Source organism: Oncorhynchus tshawytscha, linkage group LG13 (genome assembly GCF_018296145.1).
Source record: "Oncorhynchus tshawytscha isolate Ot180627B linkage group LG13, Otsh_v2.0, whole genome shotgun sequence".
NCBI classification, from domain to species: domain Eukaryota; kingdom Metazoa; phylum Chordata; class Actinopteri; order Salmoniformes; family Salmonidae; genus Oncorhynchus; species Oncorhynchus tshawytscha.
Genome location: NC_056441.1, coordinates 23,353,307 through 23,380,742, shown reverse-complemented (window position 1 = coordinate 23,380,742; position 27,436 = coordinate 23,353,307). Strand labels below are relative to the sequence as shown.

Below are 27,436 nucleotides of genomic sequence, written 5' to 3'. Positions count from 1 at the left end.
GTTGACATTTCCCTGGTTAAGATGTTTCCCTCCCTTCACTCAGTTTTGCTCACTTGTGATTCAGGCTCCTCCCCTCGTCTCCCCCCTCATTCCTCGCTCCCTCACGCCGTCTCAGCGAACCCGGGGTCGCAGGCTCCAGCGGGGGGGGTGAGGGACACGAGGGAGGCCCAGCGTGGGGTGAGGGTCCAGGGGGGCAGTCCCCAGGGCAAGCGCACGTTCTCAGCCTCAACCGACCAGCACCCTCCCATCCCCCCTATTCCCCGGGCCAGTGTGGCCCCTCTCTCTGGGCCCGTGCTTCTTTCCACCCCCAGCAAGCCTCGCCCGGGCACCGTCTCCCCCATGGCCTCCCCCCTGGCAACTCCCGCCTTTGGGAAAGACGCCCTCCCGCCTCCCCCTCCCAGCCCTGGCCTGAAGTCTGGCTCTGGCTCCTTCTGGAGCTCCATGCCTGGTTCTCCAGCCAGTCGGCCCGGCTCCTTCACCTTCCCAGGGGAGACAGGAGAGACCATGGGGAGGCAGAACCAAAACACGTTCCAGACCTCCTCTCAGTCCGCGACAGGCTCCCACAGACACTCCACCCACAGCAAGGAGGCGGACCGCATGAGTACGTGCTCATCCACCAGCGAGCAGTCCACCCAGAGCAACGGGGTAAGAGATGTACCCGCTGCCCAGGCTTCAGTGCGGCCTAGTGCTACTCCTGCTCCTGGTTGACTAATCCAGCACCCACGGGAGAGCTGTCCTGTCTGCCTGTGTCCTGCTGCATCCCACTGGAGATGGCTCTACTAAACTGCTACTACATGTTCTACTACATGTTCTACTACTACTAGTAGTACTCTTCTACTACTACTGCGCATCTAACGAATTGACAACTGTACTAAATTACTCTACAACGCACCTCTCTAACCAAGCTTTACCTGCACTCCAAGTAGTAATCCACTACTACTGTACTACTTCGTAGTCCTCTACTGTTACTACTACGTGTCTCTTGTCACTGTCTCTAACAACGCTGCACCGCTTTGTAAGCTCTAATACAACTCTACTAAACTCTACTGAAGACTTTTTCTCCTCTTTTTTTAACAAGGCTTTTATAACACTTCAGTCTTTAACAACGACTCGCATTTCTATTTAACTCTAACAACGCTTCTGACGAGGTGCCTGAAACTGAAACTCCTTTTCAACACCTCCACCTGAGTGTGTACATCTCCATCATATTCACTCGTTCTCCAAAGGAGGAGTGGTGCCAATCTCTTTTTCTTCTTTCTCTCTCTCTCTCTCATGGAGGTGTGTAAGTTATTTTGTTAAACTGGTGAATGGATGGCTAACCACAGCACTCACATGGAGGAGTATCTAAAGCTCTACTCAAATAGTATCTCTTTCCTCTTCACTCTGCTGCTTTTTGTCCGTCCTCTTCCCTCTCTACCTAAACCTCGTTGTGAGTGTGAGGTGTGTTTGTAGGTTGGTGTGCCATGATAGAATCTGTGTGTTTGGCCTGTTACTGATGAGGGGATTGATCTACGTGTGTGTGTTGGGCGGGGGGGGGTGAGTGTGTGTGTTGGGCGGAGGGGGTGAGTGTGTGTGAGGGGGAGTGAGTTTCTTGCAAGTTGTTCAACATGCTTCCACCACTCCCCTCTCCCTCCCTTCCCCCATCTCCCTCCCCCATCTTCCCCCATCTCCCTCCCCCATCTCCCTCCTCCCCTCCCCCCCCCATCTCCCTCTCCCCATCTCCCTCCTCCCATCTCCCTCCCCCATCCCCCATCTCCACAGAGTGAAAGCAGCAGCAGCAGTAGTATGTCGACCATGTTGGTGACCCAGGACTACGTGGCCCTGAAGGAGGATGAGATCAGTGTTTCCCAGGGAGAGGTGGTCCAGATCTTGGCTTCTAACCAACAGAACATGTTCTTAGTGTTCCGGGCCGCTACAGAACAGGGCCCCGCCGCCGAGGGCTGGATCCCCGGCTACGTTCTGGGACACACCTCCACCATCATCCCCGACTGCCCAGACGGAACCATCAAGTAAGAGACTGTGGGAAGGATTTTAGTGTGACACCACACAAAATGTTGTTAGCCTAAAACTAGGAATTGTGTGGTATGATGAGATATATGTTATTGATTAGTAGTATATCATATACCTTTCAACTTTGTACTTATTTGGGTAAACAGGAAGTCCTCATCCTGGCACACCACCCTGCGTATCCGTAAGAAGTCTGAGAAGAAAGAGGAGGGAAAGAAAGAGAGCAAGCTGGAAAACGGTTACAGGAAGTCGAGAGATGAGCTAACCAATAAGGTTTCTGTAAAGGTAAATCATCATCAATCATTTTTGTCCAGTCCTTAACCACCACTAGCCCTACCCGTGACGCCTAGGCAGACCTACTTATGTAGGTTCGGAGAGGCTTGGATTGGTATAAGCAATAGGCTAGGATGAATGTTCACCACATCAGAGAGCTAGGCTGTGCTATTGTTGATGTGTTACTAGTAACCAACCAAGAATATCAGAACGACACAAAACGTACTTCTATGATGTCTGATGTTTGGTTTGCTGTCTGTTTTTTCAGCTTCTAAATCCCAACTATATCTATGATGGTAAGTCTCTCATTGTGTAGTCTCAATAAAGATCCCCTCAATATAACAGAATTGATATACAGATCTACATATATTGTTTGCGTACATGACCATTTTCCACGTACAATCAATACATTTTATTGTACAATATTAAATAATAACCAAAGAATGAACAGAAAAACACATTTAAAAACAAACAAATTAATGTAAACAAATTATATGCTCTCACTTTGGCACTCTCAGCTGCTCAGTGATGATGTCATTTTACCTTTGACCTTTAGTTCAACCAGAGTTCCTGGTCCCCCTGAGTGAGGTGACGTGTGACAACGGGGAGAGTGTGACTCTGAGGTGTAAGGTGTGTGGCCGACCCAAAGCTACTGTCACTTGGAGGGGACCTGACCAGACCACCCTGAACAACAATGGACACCACTGCATCGCTTACAGGTACACACAGAGAGAGTGACACACACACACAGAGGAACACATACACACTGTGACAGGCACACACACACACACACACACTACAGAGGTATCACTTGTTTGTGAGACAGTGAAACAATAAGGTTATTGGCTGTTAAAGTGTGTGTGTGTGTGTGTGTGTGTGTGTGTGTGTGTGTCAGTGAGACGGGCGAGGCGACACTGAGGATAGTAGGTGTGTCTTCGGTGGACGACGGTGTTTACACCTGCGTCGCCGCTAACGACCTGGGCTCAGTGACATCATCAGCCATCCTCAGAGTGCTAGGTAAGACCACACAGACACGTACATACATACTGCCACAGGCCAGTAATTACGCAGTAATAAATGTCATGTAACGATAAATGACTTGCATATTTAGGAAAAGTCAAATACGGAGGGGGGCATGACTTTAAAAATGGCAGAGATATTTTAAGTTCATATTGAGTCAAAATGACTCGGCTCTTCTAACTGTACTATTCCCCTTTTGTGTGTAGCTGTGTCCAATGATGGGGTCAGGGTGAGCTGGAAGGACAACTTTGAGTCCCACTACACTGAGGTGGCAGAGCTGGGCAGGTACAGTACACTCTGTTCTTGACACCCCTAGGTGTGTGTGTACTTGTACTTAACTAAAGAGTCTAAACCCTGTCTAAGCTGGGGGAGGGGAGGGGTACTGCTAAGCTATATAAAACTTTTTAAGAATGTGCCATAGCAAGATAATGTTGGTATTTGATTTAGAATTTTAAGACTTGAAGTATAAAAAAAAATCTACTGTCAAAAGTTCGGACACACACTCATTCAATTTTTTCACCGTTTTTTAAAATTATATTCTACATTGTAAAATAATAGTGAAGACATCAAAACTATGAAATAACACATGGAATCATGTAGTAACCAAAAAAGTGTTATGTATTATTCTTCAAAGTAGCCACCTTCTCCCTTGATGACAGGTTTGCACACTCTTGGCATTCTCTCAACCAGCTTCATGAGGTAGTCACTGCTTTTCAATTAACAGGTGTGCCTTGTTCAGTTAATTTGTAGAATTTCTTTCCTTCATAATGCGTTTGAGCCAATTAGTTGTGTTGTTACAAGGTAGGGGTGGTAAACAGAAGATGGCCCTGTTTAGTAAAAGACCAAGCCCATATTATGGCAAGAACAGCTCAAATACGCAATGAAAAACGACAGTTTACTTTAAGACATGAAGGTCAGTCATTGCGTAAAATTTCAAGAACGTTGAAAGTTTCTTCAAGTGCAGTCACAAAAACCATCCAGCTCTATGATGAAACTGTCTCTAATGAGGACCACCACAGGAAAGGAAGACCCAGAGTTACCTCTACTGCAGAGGATACGTTCATTAGATAGAGTTAACTGCAGCTCAGATTGCATCCCAAATAAATTAGTTAAAGTATGGTCGAATTGCTGCAAAGAAACCACTACTAAAGGACTCCAATAAAAAAATTAACTTGCTTAGGCCAAGAAACATGAGCAATGGACATTAGACCGGTGGAAATCTGTCCTTTGTTCTGATGAGTCACATTTGAGATTTTTGGTTCCAACCGCCTTGTTTACGGATGATCTCCACATGTGTGGTTCCAACTGTGAAGCATGGAGGAGGAGGTGTGATGGTGCTTTGCTGGTGACACTGTCGTGTTTTATTTTGAATTTAAGGCACACTTAACCAGCATGGATACCACAGCATTCTGCAGCGATACAGCATCCCTTCTGGTTTGCGCTTAGTGGGACTATCATTTGTTTTTCAACAGGACACTGACCCAAAACACACCTCCCGGCTGTGTAATGGCTATTTGATCAAGAAGGAGAGTGATGGAGTGGTGCATCAGATTACCTAGCCTCCGCAATCACCCGACCTCAACCCAGTTGAGATGGTTTGGGATGAGTTGGACGGAAAAGCAGCCAACAAGTGCTCAGCATATGTGGGAACTCCTTCAAGACTGTTGGAAAAGCATTCCAGGTGAAGCTGGTTGAGAGAATGCCAAGAGTGTGCGAAGCTGTCATCAAGGCAAAGGGTGGCTACTTTGAAGAATCTCAAATATAAAATATATTTTCATTTGTTTAACACTTTTTTTGGTTACTACATGATTCCATGTGTGTTATTTCATAGTTTTGACATCTTCACTATTATTATACACTGTAGAAAATAGTAAAAAATAAAGACGAACCCTTGAATGAGTAGGTGTCCAAACTTTTGACTTGTAATGTATATGTATTTGATGAAAAAAATGTTTTGGGCCTTACTGCTGTTAGCTCATACAAACACATTGAATAACAGATTCACTACATGGAACAAAAGATAGTCCCCCCCAAAAACCTAAAGGAAGTTTGTTCTGAAGTGTCTGAGAGATATAAGAAAGATCAGGAAAAATGTGTTATTTTTATTGACATGTATTTAACCCCTTATTTTGTGAGAAGACGGATTTTCGGTCTGTCTCATGGTCCGACAAACACCGCTCTAGTTCTGTCATCTTTCACCTCAAATGCGAAAGTGTTACATAGGTGGATGTGGTGGATTGAGACACATCCAATGCAACAAACAAAGCCATATCTATAGCTTAAACTAACACATTTTTATATTATGCTAATTTGATAACCACGGGGCGGGACATCAACCTTAAGGGGTTATTAATGATGTTTCAATGATAATGATGAAGAATCAGCCTGAAGATGACCACCGTAACCTCTTCTCCTTGCCCCAGGGGCCGGTTCTCTGTGGTCAAGCGTTGTGATCACAAGTCGAGCAAACGCACGGTGGCGGTCAAGCTGGTCAATAAGAAGCTGATGAAGAGAGACCAGGTGACCCAGGAGCTCAGCCTGCTACAGAGACTACAACACACACACCTTGTCAGACTGCTGGACACGTATGAGACCCCCAGCAGCTACGTACTGGTCCTGGAGATGTGAGTTAAACACACACACACACACACTAGTGCTGAGTGATTAGTGCTTTTTGAAGTCAGTTCGATTATAAAAAAGTTTCACGTTTTTTCGATTTCAATATATATATTTTTTTTTTTACATGAAATACACTATGCATTTTGTGGACTGAATTCTCTAACAACACAGAATAAAACAATTAGGCCCATGATGGTAGTAACTGCCCATTACTGCTTAGCACTTATTAACCATCATTTATTCACATTACTGGAATTGAATGAAATATTTCAGCTGTTGTGTACACTGAGTGTACAACACAGTAGGAACACCTTCCTAATATTGAGTTGCACCCCATTTTGCCCTCAGAACAGCCTCAATTCGTCGGGGTATGGACTCTACAAGGTGTCGAAAGCATTCCACAGGAATGCCGGCGCATGTTGACTCCATTGTGTCAAGTTGGCTAGATGTCCTTTGGGTGGTGGACCATTCTTGATACACACGGGAAACTGTTGCGTGTGAAAATTTAGCAGCGTTGCAATTCTTGACACACTTAAATCAGTGCGTCTGGTACCTGCTACCATATCCCATTCAAAGGCACTTCAATATTTTGTCTTGCCCATTCACTCTGAATGGCACACATACACAATCCATGTCTCCATTGTCTCAAGGCTTAAATCCTTATTTAACCTGTCTCCTCCCCTTCATCTATACTGATTGAAGTGGATTTAGGTGTCATCAATAAGGAATCATATTTTTCACCTGGTCAGTCTGCCATGGAAAGGGCAGGTGTTCTTAATGTTTTGTACACTCAGTGTATATTACATTTGTTTTATTTGATTACTTTATTATTTCATTCCAAGTCATCATCTCATCTCTGTAGAGTTGCTGCCTATGCTGTCTGACAAAATCACTATTTTAGTAGTTCTTCAAAGTAAATAAGGCATACTTTTAGGACTGCTGAATACCAACTATCAATCTTAGATTGTGTTCAGGTAGAGATACCTCACGAAGCAACTGCTCTATATCCCTCTCCATCGCAGATTCTTCTGTCTCTTCTCCATTTCCATTTTGGATAATCGCTCAACATGAACACACACACCTGGTAGCACTCCTAGACCTCTTCAGCTACAGATTGGTCTTGGAGATGTGAATACACACACACAGAGAGTAGCATTCAACATTCTCACAGATCTGCTTGACCCGTGTGCGTGTGTGTTTCTCTCTACAGGGTTGACCAGGGTCGTCTTCTGGACTACATAGTCAGCTGGGGGAATCTGACTGAGGAGAAAGTGGCCAGCTACCTACGGAACATCCTAGAAGCTTTACATTACCTACACAACTGTAGGATAGCCCATCTGGACTTAAAGGTACTGTAGTGTGGTATTCATCATCTTTCTTTTCAATTCTGTCTCTCCTTTCTATTTCTCTCCTTCATATCTCCATTCTTCCTATCTCTATCCTTTTAATGTCTCCATTATTCCTATCTCTATCCTTTTAATGTCTCCATTCTTCCTATCTCTATCCTTTTAATGTCTCCATTCTTCCTATCTCTATCCTTTTAATGTCTCCATTCTTCCTATCTCTATCCTTTTAATGTCTCCATTCTTCCTATCTCTATCCTTTTAATGTCTCCATTCTTCCTATCTCTATCCTTTTAATGTCTCCATTCTTCCTATCTCTATCCTTTTAATGTCTCCATTCTTCCTATCTCTATCCTTTTAATGTCTCCATTCTCACTTCTATTTATACTCTCCCATATCTCCCCTCTGTTTTCTCTCACTTTCTCTCCACCTCTCTCTTTTCTAAACCTTCTATTTATACTCTATCTCCCTCCCCCATATCGCTCTCCCTCCTTCTCCTCCCTCTTTCCCTCCTCTCCCCCAGCCTGAGAACCTGTTGGTGTCCCACACCTCGTCCAGCCAGCCCGTGGTCAAACTGACTGACTTCGGGGATGCCGTCCAGCTCAACAGTGCCCACTACATCCACCCTCTCCTGGGAAGCCCCGAGTTTTCCTCCCCCGAGCTGGTCCTGGGGGAGCCGGCCGCCCTGACCTCTGACCTCTGGAGTCTGGGGGTTGTGACCTACGTCCTCCTGAGCGGGGCCTCTCCTTTCCTGGATGAGAGCGTGGAGGAGACGTGTCTAAACATCTGTCAGCTAGACTTCAGCTTCCCCCACCACTACTTCAAGGGCGTGACCCAGGGGGCCCGGGAGTTTGTCTGCCTGCTGCTGAGGGCCGACCCGTCCAGGAGGCCTCCGGCTGGGCTATGTCTGCAGGAGCCCTGGGTCCAGGGCCAGGCCAAGTTAGCAGACGTCCAAGGACAGGGTAGGGTGGAAGGTGGGTGTCTGGACACGTCTCGCCTAGTGCTGTTCATAGACAGGAGGAAGCACCAGACAGACGCAAAGCCCATCGGAGGGGTACAGAGCTTACTACACAGCCGGCTACAGCCACTGGCCTGAGTGAGGGATGGAGCGATGGAGAGAGATGCCCCCTCCCACCAGCCTAATAGGAAGGAGAGAACAGGACGTCCAGTCCCAAACGGACTCCTCGCCCATATTCCCACTAGCTGCTTGTGTAGATCTAAGAAGATTTAATAGGTATGAGCAATATTATTTCCACCTAACCTCTCAGAAGACAAGGTGGAGACGGGATTGATAGAACCATATTGCTTAGACCTATCCAAATCCTTTCTGATCTATATGAAGTGACTAGGGGCTAGTGACTAGGGGTTGATTTGGGACTGGACATCTCAGAGAAAGAATAAGGTGGGGGAAAAATGAAATTCGCTGATCTCATCCTCTTTCAGATATGTTGTGGTTTTATAGAGTTCTGTGGTCCTTCAACCAATCAAAACATGAGGCCTGTAGGCCTAGAGGTCCTTAGCCAATCAGAGTATTCCCTGAGAGAACACACACTGAGTTCTTAGCCAATCAAAACAAGGATGACAATGTCCTCACCAGTCTACTGCTGCTTGCTTGTTTACACTAAAACTGATTTTCGAAAGAAGAAAAAATCTAAAACAAGAAAAATACTGATAAATCGATGGAGTAACATATTTGTCCTCTATCTTACTGAGAGTCAAACAAACAGAGATTTCAGAGGAGAGAGTGTTGCCAAGGAAGCTAGTGTTAGCACAAAGCAACCATCCCTTCCCTCTTGTTGCCAGAGAAAGAGAGAGCCGTTTTGTTTTTGTGCTTTTACAATATGTGACTCAAAGACTTTTGAGACACCCCCTTTCTTAAAGAACCAATGTATAAAGAGAGAGAATATTGTTCACAACTTTTTGAAAAAGTTTTTGAAAAAAACAACAAAAAAACTCAAATTAACATTTCAAAAGAAGATTGAAGAAAAACGCTCAGCAGTAGAAAGTCGCTACGCTACTTTACAGCCCGGAGAGGACTCATCCATTGACTGAGCTCCTCCACTTTGTTGAGATAGTTTTATGTCTAATCAGAGTTTTCCAATTGCTGCGCTTATGTACTTAATCTAAGAAACCTTAATCTAAGTAAAGATAGAGATTCTGCTGACTGCTGCAAAGTCTCAACAACAGAAAATAATGATTTGTTTTGTTTTTGCTTTTACTAGGAAACAAAAATGGTGTTGCGCAGATTTAAGATGATTAAGCCTTACTTTGTATATAGACTCTTAACTGCCTTCTGTCCCTCATGGTTCAAAATGGCCGCCTGCTTGTAAGAACATTCTTGGGACTAAATAATCCTGCAAATGAAATGTAGTAGATCACCAATTGGGCGACTGAGCCTGAGTGGCAGCAGAGATGGTCAATCGGATGGAGAGTGAATGAGGAAAAGGAGCAGGAAGACAGAATACTGTAAATGCACTCAATGTATGTTATGTTTCCCCCATTCTTATCATGTGCAATGTTGCGGCTTTAACATTTTATGCAACTATTTATGAAGACATCTGTTGTACATGTAATAAATAGAGATAAAAGCATGTACTTGGTACTGCAAGCTCCGCTGGTAGTAGTCCTCATTATTTGACCTATGACCCTGTTGGGGTGTTAACTCATCACCATAGAATTAGAATGAGTAGAACGGACATCCCCATTCAGGTCAGTGATGCCATAATGGGTGCTGGTGGCCATTTTGAGTGTCCCCATAGGACATTCAAATCCTATGGTTATCACTTCCTAGGTAACCTAACCTTCTGGGGTCGCCCTCTACATGGCACTTATGGCTAGATCAATTAATCATTTTTTATTTGTCACTTTTTCTTTTTCTATAGAAGTTTACTGATATACCAAAGTTGTCCCAGCATTACCTTCCCTGTCCTACGCTATTGTTTTAATGATATTTTTATGAATTAATGACATTTCACTTTATTTCTAATGTTTTACGCTATGGAACCCTAAAAAGGGTTGTTTACACTTTGTTTGACTGGAAGTTATGGTCTGGTTTGATTCTGGTGTTACGGTAACTTTAGCCAGTCTACAAGGCAATAACGATCTCCACTTTTGGCTTGGATCTCTGGAAATGCAGGGGGTTTCTGAACATCACCTACCTGTTTAATCTAGACCATTGTAGACTACTGTTGAAAAATAGGTCATGTCCACTCACTGATTACTGCTTCTACAAGTGACCTGTGTCAAGTGTTAAAACAAGACTTGGCACTCTCTTCCTGAGGGCTTGTCTTATTGGGAGTTCTCGAGTGCATCCCAAATGGCACCCTATTCCCTTTATAAAGCCCTACCAGGGCCCAGGTCAAAAGTGGCGCATTACAAAGGGAATAGGATGCCATTGTGTTAATGAGCTGAATGCAAAACCCCTTTTATATGAAGTTATTTATGTAAAAAGAGATCCTATTACAGCTGTTTCTCATGATTGAGATGATTAAGTGTGCTGTGTCAAACACCTGGGCTGTATCTCAAATAGGACCTTATTCCCCATCCAGTGCCCCACTTTAGACCAGGGCCCTATGTTGGAACTAGCTATGATTTGACCTATAGGTGCCTCTAGCTTGCTGTCTAACCTCATACTAAACCTACTACAGGGCTCTCCAACCCTGTTCCCAGAGAGCTATTGTCCTGTAGGTTTTCGCTCCAACCCCAGTTGCAACTAACCTGATCCAGCTTAATAACCAGCTAATTATTAGAAAATCGGTGCGCTATATTAGGGTTGGGGTCGAAAACCTACAGGACCGTAACTCTGGGAACAGGGTTGGAGTCGAAAACCTACAGGACGGTAGCTCTGGGAACAGGGTTGGAGTCGAAAACCTACAGGACGGTAGCTCTGGGAACAGGGTTGGAGAGCCTTGCTCTACAACATGCTTACAAACACAACACAACACTGATGAATGATTCTGGTGTTTATGATAGATGTCTACAGACATTGTTCCTTTGGGTTGAATGGGGGGTAATTTAGTGGTTTAACCCTAGCCCCAATCTGGACATTAACCATTAGGTTTTGGGAAAATCTGACCCTGCATCATCTCTGAATCAAATGTCCTGTTACCAGATTTGAGTTGATGCCATAGTTTGGGGTAAAAGGTAGTGGAATGTTTTATTAGAACACTATATGGCCAAACAGTCAGTTAGATTTGTCATATAATTAAATGTGTTGTTGCTATGTTTGCTGTTAGGGAATTATAGTGCAGGTTTTGAATGGGTCACAGGTGTCTGAGTAAAAAAAAATGGTATTTAATTTTTACAATGAAAAAATACTCCAGTCTGAACTTAAATGACCAGTTGAAAGTGTGTAGAAAGGATAGTGAAATAAAAAATATATATAATTTAATCTTTAATTTTTCTTCAATGACAGTATTTTCAATAAAGCGATTAGCCGTGCTAATTTGGTTGATTTTGTGGTCTCAAACCAGTGAGTTTATTAACATTCTTCATCAAGAATGTGGGAAAAATGTTGACAATGAAAGAGGTGGGAATGTTGTTCCCTTGTCATATAATTGCAACATCTACTATCAACATAGCATCAAAAATAGTTTTCCAGATTCTATTTTGGCGATTATTTTTTGCAATACAAATATTGGGTTGCGACAGACAACCTGGTTCAATTTGGGTATAGTATACTGGTATAGTGAGTCACCTGATAGGAACTTGCTAAATTTCCTTCTGGCAGAGGGAGAAAGAGAAAAGGCCCATTGACCAGCCCATGCTGTCAGGGAAGTATGTTGATTTATCTGATAGGAACATGCAAAACTGGAATATTTCCTTCTGGAAGGGAGGGAGGGAGGGAGGGAGGGAGGGAGGGAGGGAGGGAGGGAGGGAGGGAGGGAGGGAGGGAGGGAGGGAGGGAGGGAGGGAGGGAGAGAGAGAGAGAGGGAGGGAGAGAGAGAGAGAAGTGGCCCATTGTCAGGTTACCTGTACATTCCCATACCATATCATGTCCTTTAATTTATTTGTTAATCCATTTTTTGTAAAGTTGTATAAGGATGTTGAAATATGGGAATGTGGACTGGGTTGTTTTTTTCTGTTTCTTGTCCTTTTTTTGTGCCAATCTCATCCTGTTTTATACATTAAATACATAATGATTTTTAAAGGGTTTTATTTCACGCTATTTTCTTTACTTTTGCATGTATATTTCTTTGTACAGAGACCATGAGTGCTTATGCGAATGTATGTAAATATTTTAATTGTTTTTGCCATCAGTTATTTGGAAATTAAACATGGAACATACCCACTTGTGCTGTCCTCACTAAAGCCTTGCTAGCATTATCTAGGTTTCCATCCAATTGGCGACAGATTTTCATGCAAATATTCAAAAATCTGCATGAAGATATGTGTTCATTTTCCTACCAGTGGTGTATTTCCACCAAATTGACTTGTTTCAGTTTTTTTATCAATACGTGATGACGTAGTGCACACATAAACGGGAAGAAAAAAATCTGGAGTTCAACGTGTATCCAATGCATTTTCAACTCTACGAATAGTTGTGTCACAAAAACTGTTGAGTAAAATAGCAAATATGCCTACTCTGGTCTTGGCACGTGCGCTCTAGCCAACAGCTGGCGGGTACAGTACGGGTAGGCTAGTGAGTCGACATGATGAGATTACTTATTTGTCAAAATGGCAATTAAGCATCGATCAGAAAAAGACCGTCAATATTTATGGAAAAGGTATCAAACTAATCACCGTGCACTTTCATTACCCTATGAAGTTCATTATAATTTATTTCATGTGTAGCCTAATAAACTGCATTATTTCCCGAGCCGTAGTGGGAGGACCACACACCATATCATCGCATAACTCAAATTTACTTAGATTATTATTTTATTTTTGTTCACCTTTATTTAACCAGGTAGGCCAGTTGAGAACAAGTTCTCATTTCAACTGCGACCTGGCCAAGATAAAGCAAAGCAGTGCGACACATACAACAACACAGAGTTACACATGGAATAAACAAACGTACAGTCAATAACACAATAGAAAAAAATCTATATACAGTATGTGCAAATGAAGTAAGATTAGGGTGGTAGGGCAGTAAATTTGCCGTAGTGGCGAAATAATATTATGATAGTTATTAAATCAATATTTGCGCATAAAGTCGTTTCTACCTCCTTTACCGCATAATTTACCGACACAAAAATATCCCACCATGTTGAACAAATAAATTATCGGTCGGCATTTATACAATTGTACCGAAACTTCCTGTTTCATTACAGCTGTCATGATTTTATTTTTATAAGATATGGCTTTACTCCCATATACACTGGATGGGAACGCAGTTATTGAGTGCTTTTTTTTAGTCATTTGTACTCTTCAACACTACATCTTCCAAGAACCAGGCTAGAAATTGATTTAATTATACAGTTGAAGTCGGAAGCTTACATACACTTAGGTTGGTGTCATTAAAAGTTGTTTTTCAACCATTCCACTAATTTCTTGTTAACAAACTATAGTTTTGGCAAGTCGGTTAGGACATCTACTTTGTGCATGACACAAGTAATTTTTCCAACAATTGTTTACAGACAGATTATTTCACATAGAATTCACTGTATCACAATTCCAGTGGGCCAGAAGTTTACACACACTAAATTGACAGTGCAAAACCAGTGACGTCATTAGGCCTGGGCTTCTACAGCTTCAGCCACAGATGTTTTTGGACCAGCCCCAAACCCTTTTATGGTCAGTCTGATATGTTTCCATAACCACACATCACTTGTGCTATGCAGTATAAAATGATATGTTTTACTGACACATTTCAGCCACGGGTGTGGCTGAAATGGACAAATCCACTGATTTGAAGGGGTGTCTATCTAATTTTGGCCATGTAGTGTATGTGCAAATCATATTTTGACTGCCACTCACAGCCTGGTCTCATAGACTAGACGTAACATAGTAAATGTAAATCTGGGACACTTAAATGAGTATTATGTGTTACGTTTGGTATGGTTACATAAGACCGATGATTACTTAAAGCAAACTCATCACAGACAACATTAACATTTTAACAACATTCAACATCTAGTAACTATGTAGCCTGTAAGCTAACCCTAACCTTAACCATTTTAGTTAACCCTAACCTAAACCCTTTACCCTAACTCTTAAACTTAACCCTAACCTATACCTAACCCCTAGCCTAGTTAATGTTAGCCAGCTATCTAATGTTAGCCACCTAGCTAGAATTTGCTCATTTGTAACATATAGTATGTTTTATGTGTTGTATATTTTGCAAATTCGTAACATATAATATGATTTTTGTCATTCGTAACATATATGAAATGGGTGATTGACATCCACATATGAATACATGCAATATGAAAAGTAACATATACCATGTTACTTACAGAATAATATGAAATTCTCTGCGACCAGGTTGCCACTCAAGGTAATCTGTTGAAAGAATCCTGACTGAATGAGGTCTATATCCCACAGAAGCAATGATGTTAATCTCGGTCTCATTTCAATAAACACAAATTAATGTCCCTTTGCAAATACACTTGTACAGTAGAGACCTTGCAATCACACACTATATTAGAGTTTATTTGATATTAATTTAATCACACATTTATTTTGGCAACACCTTATATGAAGGGGTCTTTAAAACATCTTGAATGTAGGGGGCAGTATTTTCGTTTTTGGCTAAAAAACGTACCCATTTGAAACTGCCTATTTCTCAGGCCCAGGAACTAGAATATGCATATAATTGTCAGATCAGGATAGAAAACACTCTAAAAGTTTCCAAAACGGTCAAAATATTGTCTGTGAGTATAACAGAACTGATATTGCAGGCGAAAACCTGAGGAAAATCCAACAAGGAAGTGCTGTTTTTCCTGAAAGCTCTCTGTTCCATTGGATGCCTTGCCTCCATTTAAAGGGATATCAACCAGATTCCTTTTCCTATGGCTTCCTCAAGGTGTGAACAGTCTTTAGACATAGTTTCAGGCTTTTATTTTGACAAATGAGCGAGAAAGAACCCACCGCGTCAGTGGATGGCTGGGTGCCAGCAGAGTTTTTCATGCGCAACAGCCATTTTCTCTCTCTCTCCTATGGAAGAAGCTACATTCTGATTGACATATTATCGATTATATATTGTAAAAACAAGCTGAGGATTGATTATAAAAAACATTTGACATCTTTTTACTCACTTTACGGATACTATGCGATGTCGTGACATGCGATGTTTCTGAACATCACGAGCCAAACAAATGGAGGTATTTTGGATATAAAAATAATCTTTATGGAACAGAAGGAACATTTATTGTGTAACTGGGAGTCTCGTGAGTGCAAACATCTGAAGATCATCAAAGGTAAGCGATTTAATTTATTGCTTTTCTGACTTTCGTGACCAATCTACTTGGCTGCTAGCTGTTTGTAATATTTTGTCTACTGAGAAAGATGTTCTTACATAAACGCTTGGTATGCTTTCGCCGAAAAGCTTTATTGAAATCTGACACGCCAGGTGGATTAACAACAAGCTAAACTGTGTTTTGCTATATTGCACTTGTGATTTCTTGAAAATGTAATATTTTTAGTATTACAAATTTGAATTTGGCGCTCTGCAATTCAGTGGCTGTTGATGAAAATGATCCCGCTAACGGGATGGGTGCATCAAGAAGCTTAGTTAAGAAACCAGGTATAACACCTTTATGTGTGTTCCAGTATAATTTATAAACAACCGTCATAACGCATTTATTCAACATCATTCATAACCAAGGTACCACTGAATAGCTCTTTATCAGTTCAATGGAAATTCATATTTTTCTGTCACAGTACCAAATCCGCTGTCATACTATTCATGCAACAATCTGGGAGCAGGTAAGCTTCAGAGCCTTACCCAGTTAGCAGTGTAACAGACCGGACACGTCGCATGCGCGAGCGTCGCAAAATAAATTTAGAAATGCATGTTATTCAATATTGCACCCACACTGCTCGCGCGCGCCAACGAGCATCTGTGACGCCAAGGGCTAAAATAGAACTCATTCCTATTTCTGACGCAGATCGCGCTGAAAGTCCTGCCTCTCTCATCTCCTCATTGGTTTATAGAAGCAGGTACCCACGTGCCATCTCCTCATTGGTTATACCAATGTGAGTGACTGAAAGACTAACTGTTTTGCCGGTAGTCGTGGTAAAAAATACAGTGAAAGTTTAGATGCGATCACCATATAAGTTAAACGATGAAAAGGCCTGGAAGCAGGAGAGATGACTAGAAACGATTCGGTTAGCCGTTTTATGTGTGGATTAATTGTCGGAGTAGAGGTCCTTGTGCATTTCAGGTAAAATAACAACTCAATGTTTATATCCCAGGACAAATTAGCTAGCAACAGCAAGCTAGCTAAATCGGATAAATTAACCTTACCTAGCAAGTCCAAGCTAACTAGCTAAATTGCCATACATGTTTAATAATTTTCGACCCGTCCCCAAATTAATGTCATTTGTTCAGAGTTTGTCTTGAAATTTGAACCTGCGTGTCGTGATCGCGTTTGGTGTGGGGGGGCAAAATAAATGTATGCACGATAGCGCACGATGGCGCACATGCGCAGCCGGTTTGGGTTCCGTGTTAGAGTTTATTCCTTGCTTAAGGCCACATTTTCATTGTCAGGGCCTCTGGCCTTTTGGGGGCCCTTAGCAAGATTTGGTTGGCGAACCCCCCCACCAAGAGGTCAATTTTTTTTTGTGGCCCCTATCTTGATGTCAGAGAGAAAAAGATTTTAATGTTTATTTCCTGCAATTCTACACGTATTGCCATGGGCAGAGATAGAATATTTAAAAAATGTATAACAAATTTCATGCAATTTGACTAAATTTGCCATGGTGCAGAGCAATTTTTTCAGTATTAAAGCTAATTTCCTGCAATTCTAAACATTTTGTCATGACTTATGCAACATTAATGATATCTGAGTGACAGTGACTAACATAATCCAAGATGGCGTAGCAGTCAGACATATTTGTCCTTCGTCTTGTTGTGTCCCATGTATATATATTTTTATATATTTTTCTTCGCATTTTTCAAAACCCTTATTTCAAAATACTCTCCTGCAACCCGCCTCACCCAATGTGGTGTGGACCTGCTTTTTCTCTAACGTATTTTTATTTTCCTCTATTACTGGAATCTCTCCAACATAAACTAGCCAGCTAACTAGCCAGCTAAGGCTAGCTTTTTTAAACAGAAATTTGCATCCTGCAGTAGAAACTCAAAAATGTTCTGGGATACTGTAAAGTCCATGGAGAATAAGTGCACCTCCTCCCAGCTACCCACTGCTCTGAGGCTAGGAAACACTGTTACAACCGACAAATCCACTATAATTGAGCATTTCAATAAGCATTTCTCTACGGCTGGCCATGCTTTCCACCTGGCTACCCCTACCCCGGTCAACTACCTGGCACCCTCCACAGCAACCCGCCTAAGCCCCCACCATTTCTCCTTCACCCATATCCAGATAGCTGATGTTCTGAAAGAGCTGCAAAATCTGGACCCCTACAAATCAGCCAGGCTAGACAATCTGGACCCTCTCTTTCTTAAATTATATGCCGAAATTGTTGCAACCCCTATTACTAGCCTGTTCAACCTCTCTTTCGTATCGTGTGAGATTCCCAAAGATTGGAAAGCTGCCGCAGTCATTCCCCTCTTCAAAGGGGGAGACACTCTAGACCCAAACTGCTACAGACCTATATCTATCCTACCCTGCATCTCTAAGGTCTTCAGAACTGCAAAATCTGGACCCCTACAAATCAGCCAGGCTAGACAATCGGGACCCTCTCTTTCTTAAATTATATGCCGAAATTGTTGCAACCCCTATTACTAGCCTGTTCAACCTCTCTTTCGTATCGTCTGAGATTCCCAAAGATTGGAAAGCTGCCGCAGTCATTCCCCTCTTCAAAGGGGGAGACACTCTAGACCCAAACTGCTACAGACCTATATCTATCCTACCCTGCATCTCTAAGGTCTTCAAAAGCCAAGTTAACAAACAGATTAGTGACCATTTTGAATCACATCGTACCTTCTCCGCTATGCTATCTGGTTTCCGAGCTGGTCATGGGTGCACCTCAGCCATGCTCAAGGTCCTTAACGATATCACAACCGCCATCGATAAGAGACATTACTGTGCAGCTGTATTCATCGACCTGGCCAAGGCTTTCGACTCTGTCAATCACCACATTCTTATTGGCAGACACAACAGCCTTGGTTTCTCAAATGATTGCCTCGCATGGTTCACCAACTACTTCTCTGATAGAGCTCAGTGTGTCAAATCGGAGGGCCTGTTGTCCGGACCTCTGGCAGTCTCTATGGGGGTGCCACAGGGTTCAATTCTCCGGCCGACTCTCTTCTCTGTATACATCAATGATGTCGCTCTTGCTGCTGGTGATTCTCTAATCCACCTCTACGCAGACGACACCATTCTGTATAATCAAATCAAATTTTATTTGTCACATACACATGGTTCTGTATACTTCTGGCCCTTCTATGGACACTGTGTTAACTAACCTCCAGACGAGCTTCAATGCCATACAACTCTCCTTCTGTGGCCTCCAACTGCTCTTAAACTCAAGTAAAACTAAATGCATGCTATTCAACCGATCACTGCCCGCACATGCCCGCCCATCCAGCATCACTACTCTGGACGGCTCTGACTTAGAATACGTGGATAACTACAAATACCTAGGTGTCTGGTTAGACCGTAAACTCTCCTTCCAGACTCACATTAAGCATCTCCAATCCAAAATTAAATCTAGAATCGGCTTCCTATTTCGCAACAAAGCTTCCTTCACTCATGCTGCCAAACATACCCTCGTAAAACTGACCATCCTACCGATCCTTGACTTCAGCGATGTCATGTATAAAATAGCCTCCAACACTCTACTCAGCAAATTGGATGTAGTCTATCACAGTGCCATCCGTTTTGTCACCAAAGCCCCATATACTACCCACCACTGTGACCTGTACCCTCTCGTTGGTTGGCCCTCGCTTCATACTCATCGCCAAATCCACTGGCTACAGGTTATCTACAAGTCTCTGCTAGGTAAATCCCCGCCCTATCTCAGCTCGCTGGTCACCATAGCAGCACCCACTTGTAGCACACGCTCCAGCAGGTACATCTCACTGGTCACCCCCAAAGCCAATTCCTCCCTTGGTCGCCTTTCCTTCCAGTTCTCTGCTGCCACTGACTGGAACGAACTGCAAAAATCACTGAAGCTGGAGATTCCCATCTCCCTCACTAACTTTAAGAACCATCTGTCAGAGCAGCTCACAGATCACTGCATCTGTTCATAGCCCATCTGTATACAGCCCATCTATCTACCTCATTCCCGTACTGTATTTATTTGTTTTGCTCCTTTTGCACCACAGTATCTCTACTTGCACATCCATCTTTTGCACATCTACCATTCCAGTGTTTAATTGCCATATTGTAATTACTTTGCCACCATGGCCTATTTATTGCCTTAACTCCCTTATTTGACCTTATTTGCACTCACTGCATATAGACTTTTTTTTCTTTTTTTTCTACTGTATTTCTACTGTTTGTTTTGTTCATTCCATGTGTAACTCTGTGTTGTTGTTTGTGTCGAACTGCTATGCTTTATCTTGGCCAGGTCGCAGTTGCGAATGAGAACTTGTTCTCAACTAGCTTACCTGGTTAAATAAAGGTGAAATAAAATTTTAAAAATAGGGGCCTGTTATGCCAGATAGTGTCCCCACTGTGTCACAATGGGATTCAATGAGTTCTAGCTTCCGTTGCTAGGGCTGTTGCTAGAACTTGCAAAATGCTGACTGGGTTATGTGAACCAAAGCGTCCGTTGCTATGCTGGTTGCTTGGCTCAATTTTTACCTGGTAGCGGCAGCGACGGACTGAGTACGTGGGCAGTTCTAGTTCTTTTCACCTAATAATAGCTTGCTCAGTCCACGCAAAACTATTACCTCAGAATTTCTCTCCAAGGACTGTGTTTTTGACGGTGACTACCTGCTGAAAGAGAACCCTCTTTCTTTACCATATATTTGTCTTTATAAGAACATATTGTTAAATAGGAAGAAATCATTTCAGCTGTTTTTAAATTTACGTTGCTAGCTACTATACTTATTTACCTCAGCCTGCCTAGTCAGCTAGCTTGCCAGTTTATTTAGCTAACGCTAGCTAGCTACTGTAATTGTAGCTTTCTGTTTGTATGTAAGTTAGCTTGCACTTCAATGGCATCCCTCAAGGAGACTTTCTTTTATATTTCCAACCAGGCAAAGTACTATGAAGGCACCACTGATCTCGACAAGAGACGCAATATTAAGAGAAATTCACAATTCAGGGTAACGTTAAGCAGTTAACTTTTATTAGATAACTGGATGGATTTAGCTATGTACAACCATTTTTCAACACAATTTTTCATCTAGCTAGTTTGTCATCTACATGTTGCTAGCTTAGCTCCCCAAAAACGTAATACTTCCAGATCAACTGTAATGTCAATACCATTGTAAAGCACAATTTCTCCCCTTTCCAACAGAATAAATTACATGACCTAAACGCTGCCCGTTTCTGCATAATTCAAGCCTGCAATGAGCTCCATCGGGTCTTTTTTTTTAAATGGCGGGTGGGGAAGCGAAACTAATGCGTGATGGTGAGAAGGAGAGATGTTGTGTGGTAAAATTGCTTTTTTTCACTCATTCTGTCCAACTTATCACCTTATCGCCTCTAAAAATTTAAGAAAACACTATAAAGAGTTTATATAATGTATCATTACATACCTCAAATCAAATCAGAAATAGTTGCTTTATGCGTGCTTTACGTTACGACATGACACGTCAAGATGTCAAGATGTAACGGAGGGTCAGTTTTTTTCAACTTTTCTCCAATACTATAGAGCCATTACCATGTCAACACAGTCGCTACAGTCCCATTAGTTTTCTTTGTAGCCTCGTTTGAATGTTGCGGTTGTGCACATTTGTGCGGAATGGGGTGAGTTTACGTTATACATATAGTTCAGTGGAGGCTGCTGAGGGGAGGATGGCTCATAATAATGTCTGTAATGGAGTCAATGGAATGTTATCAAACCCGTGGTTGATACCATTCCATTGTACAGGGAGTGAACATTTAATGAATAACAGACATGAAACTAAACAAGGACAGTGTCACGATCGTTTACAGAAACGGACCAAGGCGCAGCGGATGTTGAGTTCCACATACATTTAATGATAAAGTGAAACTTAACAAAAACAAATAAACAATAAACTAACAATGAACAGTAACTACAGAGGTGCTATGTGCACTAACTCAAAACAATATCCCATAAAACACAGGTGGAAAAAATGCTACTTAAATATGATCCCCAATTAGAGACAACGATAACCAGCTGCCTCTAATTGGGAACCATATCAAGCACACCAACCTAGAAATATGAAAACTAGAATACCCACATAGAAATAATAAACTAGAATACAACATAGACATACATATACTAAAACACCCCCTAGTCATGCCCTGACCTACTATACCATAGAGAAACAATGGTTCTCTTTGGTCAGGGCATGACAGACAGCATCTGGACAAGGGAAACGAAACAACATCAATACTGACACGAGGATCAAACTGAGGAATAGACAGATATAGGGGAAGCAATAAAACGTGAAGGAGTCCAGGTTAGTCCAATGAGGTGCTGATGCGTGTAACAATGGTGACAGGTGTGCGTAATGATGGGCAGCCTGGCGCCCTCGAGAGCCAGGGAGGGGGAGCGGGAGTGGGCAGAACATCCATTGACTCAATTCCAGCTATTATTATGAGCCGTCCTCCCTCAGCAGCCTCCACTGATATAGGTATATGTCTGTCATATTGAGGTATCTAGCTATAAGTTGAACCTGATCAATCAGGTAGGTGTAAGCAAATATGGTAATTCCAAATGCCCTTAACTAGGTGACTTTGCTAGACAAGCACAGAGAGAGAGAGGGGGTGGAGAGAGAGGAAGAATGTGAGAATGAAAGGATGAAAGTGAGAGAGGGAGAAAGAGATGTGGAAAGAGTGGAAGACAGAGAGATGGAAAGAGAGAAACAGAGAAAGAAAGACAGCAGTGCAAATGTACTCGTCTCTTCCAACTTGTTAGGCAATCGCATGTACCTACAGGGGAAGGATTGGCAGCCACACAGGAGGGTGATTTTTATTAAGGAGGAGAAGGAGGCCATGCTGACTGAGATGCATGCTGGCCATTCCGGAGTAAAGCGCAGCTTTGCCAAAATCAACCTACGCATCTTCTGACAGGGAATTGTCAAGGAGGTGGACAGCTGGGCAAGTCTTTTGTTTATCAATCACATTCTATTATTTCTGAAACTATTATGATTTCAATGAATGTCATATCAGAGAACAACCAAAGTTTCAATTTGTCACTTTTTTAAATTTTATTTAACTAGGCAAGTCAGTTAAGAACAAATTCTTATTTTCAATGACGGCCTAGGAACAGTGGATATCTGCCTGTTCGGGGGCAGACGGACAGATTTGTACCTTGTCAGCTTGGGGGTTTGAAATTGCAACCTTCTGGTTACTAGTCCAACGCGCCAACGCTCCAACCACTAGGCTACCCTGCCTCCCCAGATCTTTGTTTCACGGAAACATGGCTCACTCCAGATACGTTATCAGAGTTGATACAGCCACCTGGTTTCTTCACGCATCGCGCCGACAGAAACAAACATCTCTCTGGTAAGAAGAAGGGCCTTATGATTAACGAGACGTTGTGTGATCAGAACAACATGGAACTCAAGTCCTTTTGTTCACCTGACCTAGAATTCCTTATAATAAAATGCCGACCGCATTATCTACCTAGAGAATTCTCTTTGATTATAATCACAGTCATGTATATCCCCCACCCAAGCAGACACATCGATGGCCCTGAAAGAATTTCATTGGACTCTATGTAAACTAGAAACCACATATCCTGAGGCTGCATTTATTGTAGCTGGGGATTTTAACAAGGATAATCTGAAAACAAGGCTCCCTAAATTTTATCAGCATATCGAATGCGCGACCCGGGCTGGCAAAACCCTGGATCATTGTTATTCTAACTTCGCGACGCATACAAAGCCCTCCCCCGCCCTCCTTTCTGCAAATCTGACCACGACTTGATTTTGTTGCTCCCATCCTATAGACAGATTCTAAAACAGGAAACGCCCATGCTCAGGTGTGTTCAACGCTCGTCCGACCAATCGGATTCCACGCTTCAAGATTGCTTCGATCACGTGGATATGGGATATGTTCCGCATATAGTCGGACAACAACATTGATGAATACGCTGATTCGGTGAGCGAGTTTATTAGCAAGAGCATCGGTGATGTTGTACCCACAGAGACTATTAAAATATTCCCCAACCAGAAACTGTGGATTGATGGCAGCATTCGCGCAAAACTGAAAGCGCGAACCACTGCTTTTAATCAGGGCAAGGAGACCGGAAACATGACCGAATACAAACAGTGTAGCTATTCCCTCCGCAAGGCAATCAAACAAGCTAAGCGTCAGTATAGAGACAAAGTAGAGTCGCAATTCAACGGCTCAGACACGAGAGGAATGTGGCAGGGTCTACAGTCAATCACAGACTACAAAAAGAAAACCAGCCCTGTTGCGGACCACAATGTCTTGCTCCCAGACAAACTAAACAACTTCTTTGCTCGCTTTGAGGATAATACAGTGCCACCGACACGGCCTGCTACCAAAACCTGCTGGCTCTCCTTCACTGCAGCCAATGTGAGTAAAACATTTAAACGTGTTAACCCTCAAAAGGCTGCCAGCCCAGACGGCAACCCTAGCTGCGTCCTCAGAGCATTCGTGTGTTTAAGGACATATTCAATCAATCCGTATTCCAGTCTGCTGTTCCCACATGCTTCAAGAGGGCCACCATTGTTCCTGTTCCCAAGAAAGCTAAGGTAACTGAGCTAAATGACTACCACCCTGTAGCACTCACTTCCGTCATCATGAAGTGCTTTGACAGACTAGTCAAGGACCATACAACCACCCGAGCCACTGCCTGTTCACCCCGCTATCATCCAGAAGGCGAGGTCAGTACAGGTGCATCAAAGCAGGGGCCGAGAGACTGAAAAACAGCTTCTATCTCTAGGCCATCAGACTGTTAATCAGCCAAGGCTAACATTGAGTGGCTGCTGCCAACATACTGACTCATCTCTAGCCACTTTAATAATTAAAATTGGAAGTAATAAATGTATCGCTAGCCACTTTAAACAATGCCACTTTATATAATATTTACATACCCTACATTACTCATCTCATATGTATATACTGTACTCTATACCATCTACTGCATCTTGCCTATGCCGTTCGGCCATCGCCCATCCATATATTTTTATGTACATATTCTTATTCATTCCTTTACACTTGTGTGTATAAGGTAGTTGTTGTGAAATTGTTAGGTTAGATTACTTGTTAGATATTACTGCATGGTCGGAACTAGAAGCACAAGCATTTCCCTACACTCGCATTAACATCTGCTAACCATGTATATGTGACAAATAAAATTAGATTTGATTTGATACGCAGATTAACTAAAAACACTAGCACTGCAAACATTCAGAACAAAGAGAGCAGCTGCAGTGCCTGGACTTTGCAGTCTCCTGCTACAAGTCCCCCTTCTGCCTGTTGAGAACAAGTGACAGGCAGAACCTCCCACCCACACAGCAACCACCTACTCTATATTCCACACACCAGAATTCAGTATTTGGGTCTAGGATTGCCATGTGAGTGTACAAACAAATCTGTGAAAATGATTTAATGACACAACTGTACAATTTTTGGGGGAAGTTTATGTATAAAAAAATCTTAAAATACTGCCAGGTTGGCTTTCACAGCTGTTTCATAAGGTGTTCATTTTTGTAAGTTGTAAGGTATCCTTTGATGGTATTTATTTGTTGCACATTATTCATTGTTGTGTCCTAGGACCAACAATAGATACATATAACAGTAGATTCAACCACAAGGGTGTACTAATGAGCTATGCGAAATTATATTTCAGTGTAGATAAGCGAAGGGCAGGTGAAAATAAAAACATGGCAGCCAGACAAGCCAGTGTATCAAATGGATTTGCATATGAATGGAGTGGAAATTAGCTGACTTTGTGATCTGTAAGGTAAGTAACTTTAATGTGTCAAGCAGATTACACCTTTTCTTTGCCATTTCTGAAACGTAGCAACATGTAAGACATGGATTTCATGTTGTCATGTTAACAAGGTACCCAAAAGTAGTTTGAAGTAATGTTTTAATTTTATTAACTAAACAAAACTTGTTAAAACAGCGACATTGTCACGGAAATTTACATAGTGAAATTTGCATAGCGATGATGAAAAGAATGTAATTTGGGTTGTAATAATCTCCAAAATTCGAATCATTAGGTCATCACACCGTTCATATAGCAACAGACGCTAATAGTTTATTGAAAACCATTATGATGCAGGGGGGGACACTTTTTGGCTGGGCGACATTATTTGGCATGACAGGCCACATCGAGGTCAGGGGCCCTGGGCACGTGCCCTGCATGCCCAGTCAGTATTCAGTCATGATTACTACAAGTTTAGATAACTGACTAGACTACCTTACCAAACTAAAAATTGTTATCTGACATGGTTTATTGAGTTTATTTAGTTAACTAGGCAAGTCAGTTAAGAACCAATTCTTATTTACAATGACGGCCTAACCCGGACGATGCTGGGCCAATTGTGCGCCACCCTATGGGACTCCCAATCACGGCCGGTTGTGATACAGCCTGGAATTGAACCAGGGTCTGTAGTAATGCCTCTAGTACTGAGATGCAGTGCCTTAGATTGCTGTGCCACTCTAGAGTTTGCACCTTGTGTATTCTACTTTTCAAACTCTCAACAGTAAGTTGAGACCCCAACTGAATTTCTAAGTGAACGCTTATGTCGCTAATGCCTGGAGCCAGTCCTGGTCATTGTAACATGTTGAGTAACATTCACTGAGACGCGAAGACTTGCATTTGCTCCAAAAGCTAATGCCTAGGCTTTAGCTAAGCAGAGGCTAAACAGTATGGTGTGCAGGACTAACCCAGTCAGTAACACAAGCTATCATTGGGCTCACTCCCACCAGATTCCTGTGTTATGAATGCATTATGTATACCCCCTTCGTATAAAGTGTTACCTTTTAGGTCGTGATTCACTAAACCAGATTTAGAACCCCGCCATCAGGGACTATGAACCCACCTCATTGAGGTGTACTACTATTGATACTTCATTTATAAGCTCCAATGCCATACAACACTCCTTCCTTAGCCTCCAACTGCTCTTAAATGTAAGTAATACTAAGTGCATGCTCTTCAACCGATCGCTGCCCGCACCTGCCCGCCCGTCTAGCATCACTACTCTGGAAGGTTCTGACTTAGAATATATACAAATACCTAGGTGTCTGGTTAGACTGTAAACTCTCCTTCCGAACTCACATTAAGCATCTCCAATCCAAAATTAAATCTAGAATCAGCTTCCTATTTTGCAACAAAGCCTCCTTCACTCATGCTGCCAAACATACCCTTGTAAAACTGACTATCCTACCCTTGACTTTGGCGATGTCATTTACAAAATAGGCTCCAACACTGTACTCAGCAAATTGGATGCAGTCTATCACAGTGCCATCCTTTTTGTCACCAAAGCCTCATATACTACTCACTCATACTCCTCATATACTATGCCCTCGTTGGCTGGCCCTCACCAAACCCACTGGCTCCAGGTAATCTATAAATCTTTGCAAGGTAAAACCCCACCTTATCTCAGCTCACTGGTCACCATAGCAGCACGCGCTCCAGCAGTTATATTTCACTGGTCACCCCCAAAGCCAATTTCGCAATTTCTTGCAATTCTCTGCTGCCAATGACTGGAACGAACTGCAAAAATCACTGAAGCTGGAGACTCATATCTCCCTCATATCTCCCTCATCATTGCACCTGTACATAGCCCATCTGTAAATAGCCCACCCAACTACCTCATCCCCATATTGTTATTTTTTATTTTTTATCCTTTGCACCCCAGTAGCTCTACTTGCACATTTATCTTCTGCACATCTATCACGCCAGTGTTTAATTGCTAAATTGTAATTATTTCACCATTATAGTCTATTTATTGCCTTACCTCCCTAATCTTACTTCAT

General features: G+C 42.4%; 1 protein-coding gene across 7 annotated transcripts in view; it reads left to right on the top strand.

The window, feature by feature from the left end:
- Positions 1-9,876, top strand: part of LOC112265838 (triple functional domain protein) — a 124,841-nt gene extending 114,965 nt beyond the window's left edge. For all 7 annotated transcript variants that reach the window (XM_042295437.1, XM_042295434.1, XM_042295436.1 and 4 more), the window contains 10 exons: positions 65-645; positions 1,762-2,009; positions 2,157-2,292; positions 2,549-2,576; positions 2,837-2,999; positions 3,176-3,297; positions 3,507-3,585; positions 5,724-5,924; positions 7,130-7,268; positions 7,786-9,876. In XM_042295437.1, the coding sequence (XP_042151371.1) occupies positions 65-645; positions 1,762-2,009; positions 2,157-2,292; positions 2,549-2,576; positions 2,837-2,999; positions 3,176-3,297; positions 3,507-3,585; positions 5,724-5,924; positions 7,130-7,268; positions 7,786-8,358 (2,270 nt within the window). In that variant the 3' untranslated portion in view covers positions 8,359-9,876. The remainder of the gene's footprint in view (positions 1-64; positions 646-1,761; positions 2,010-2,156; positions 2,293-2,548; positions 2,577-2,836; positions 3,000-3,175; positions 3,298-3,506; positions 3,586-5,723; positions 5,925-7,129; positions 7,269-7,785) is intronic.
- Positions 9,877-27,436: the final 17,560 nt, after the last annotated feature.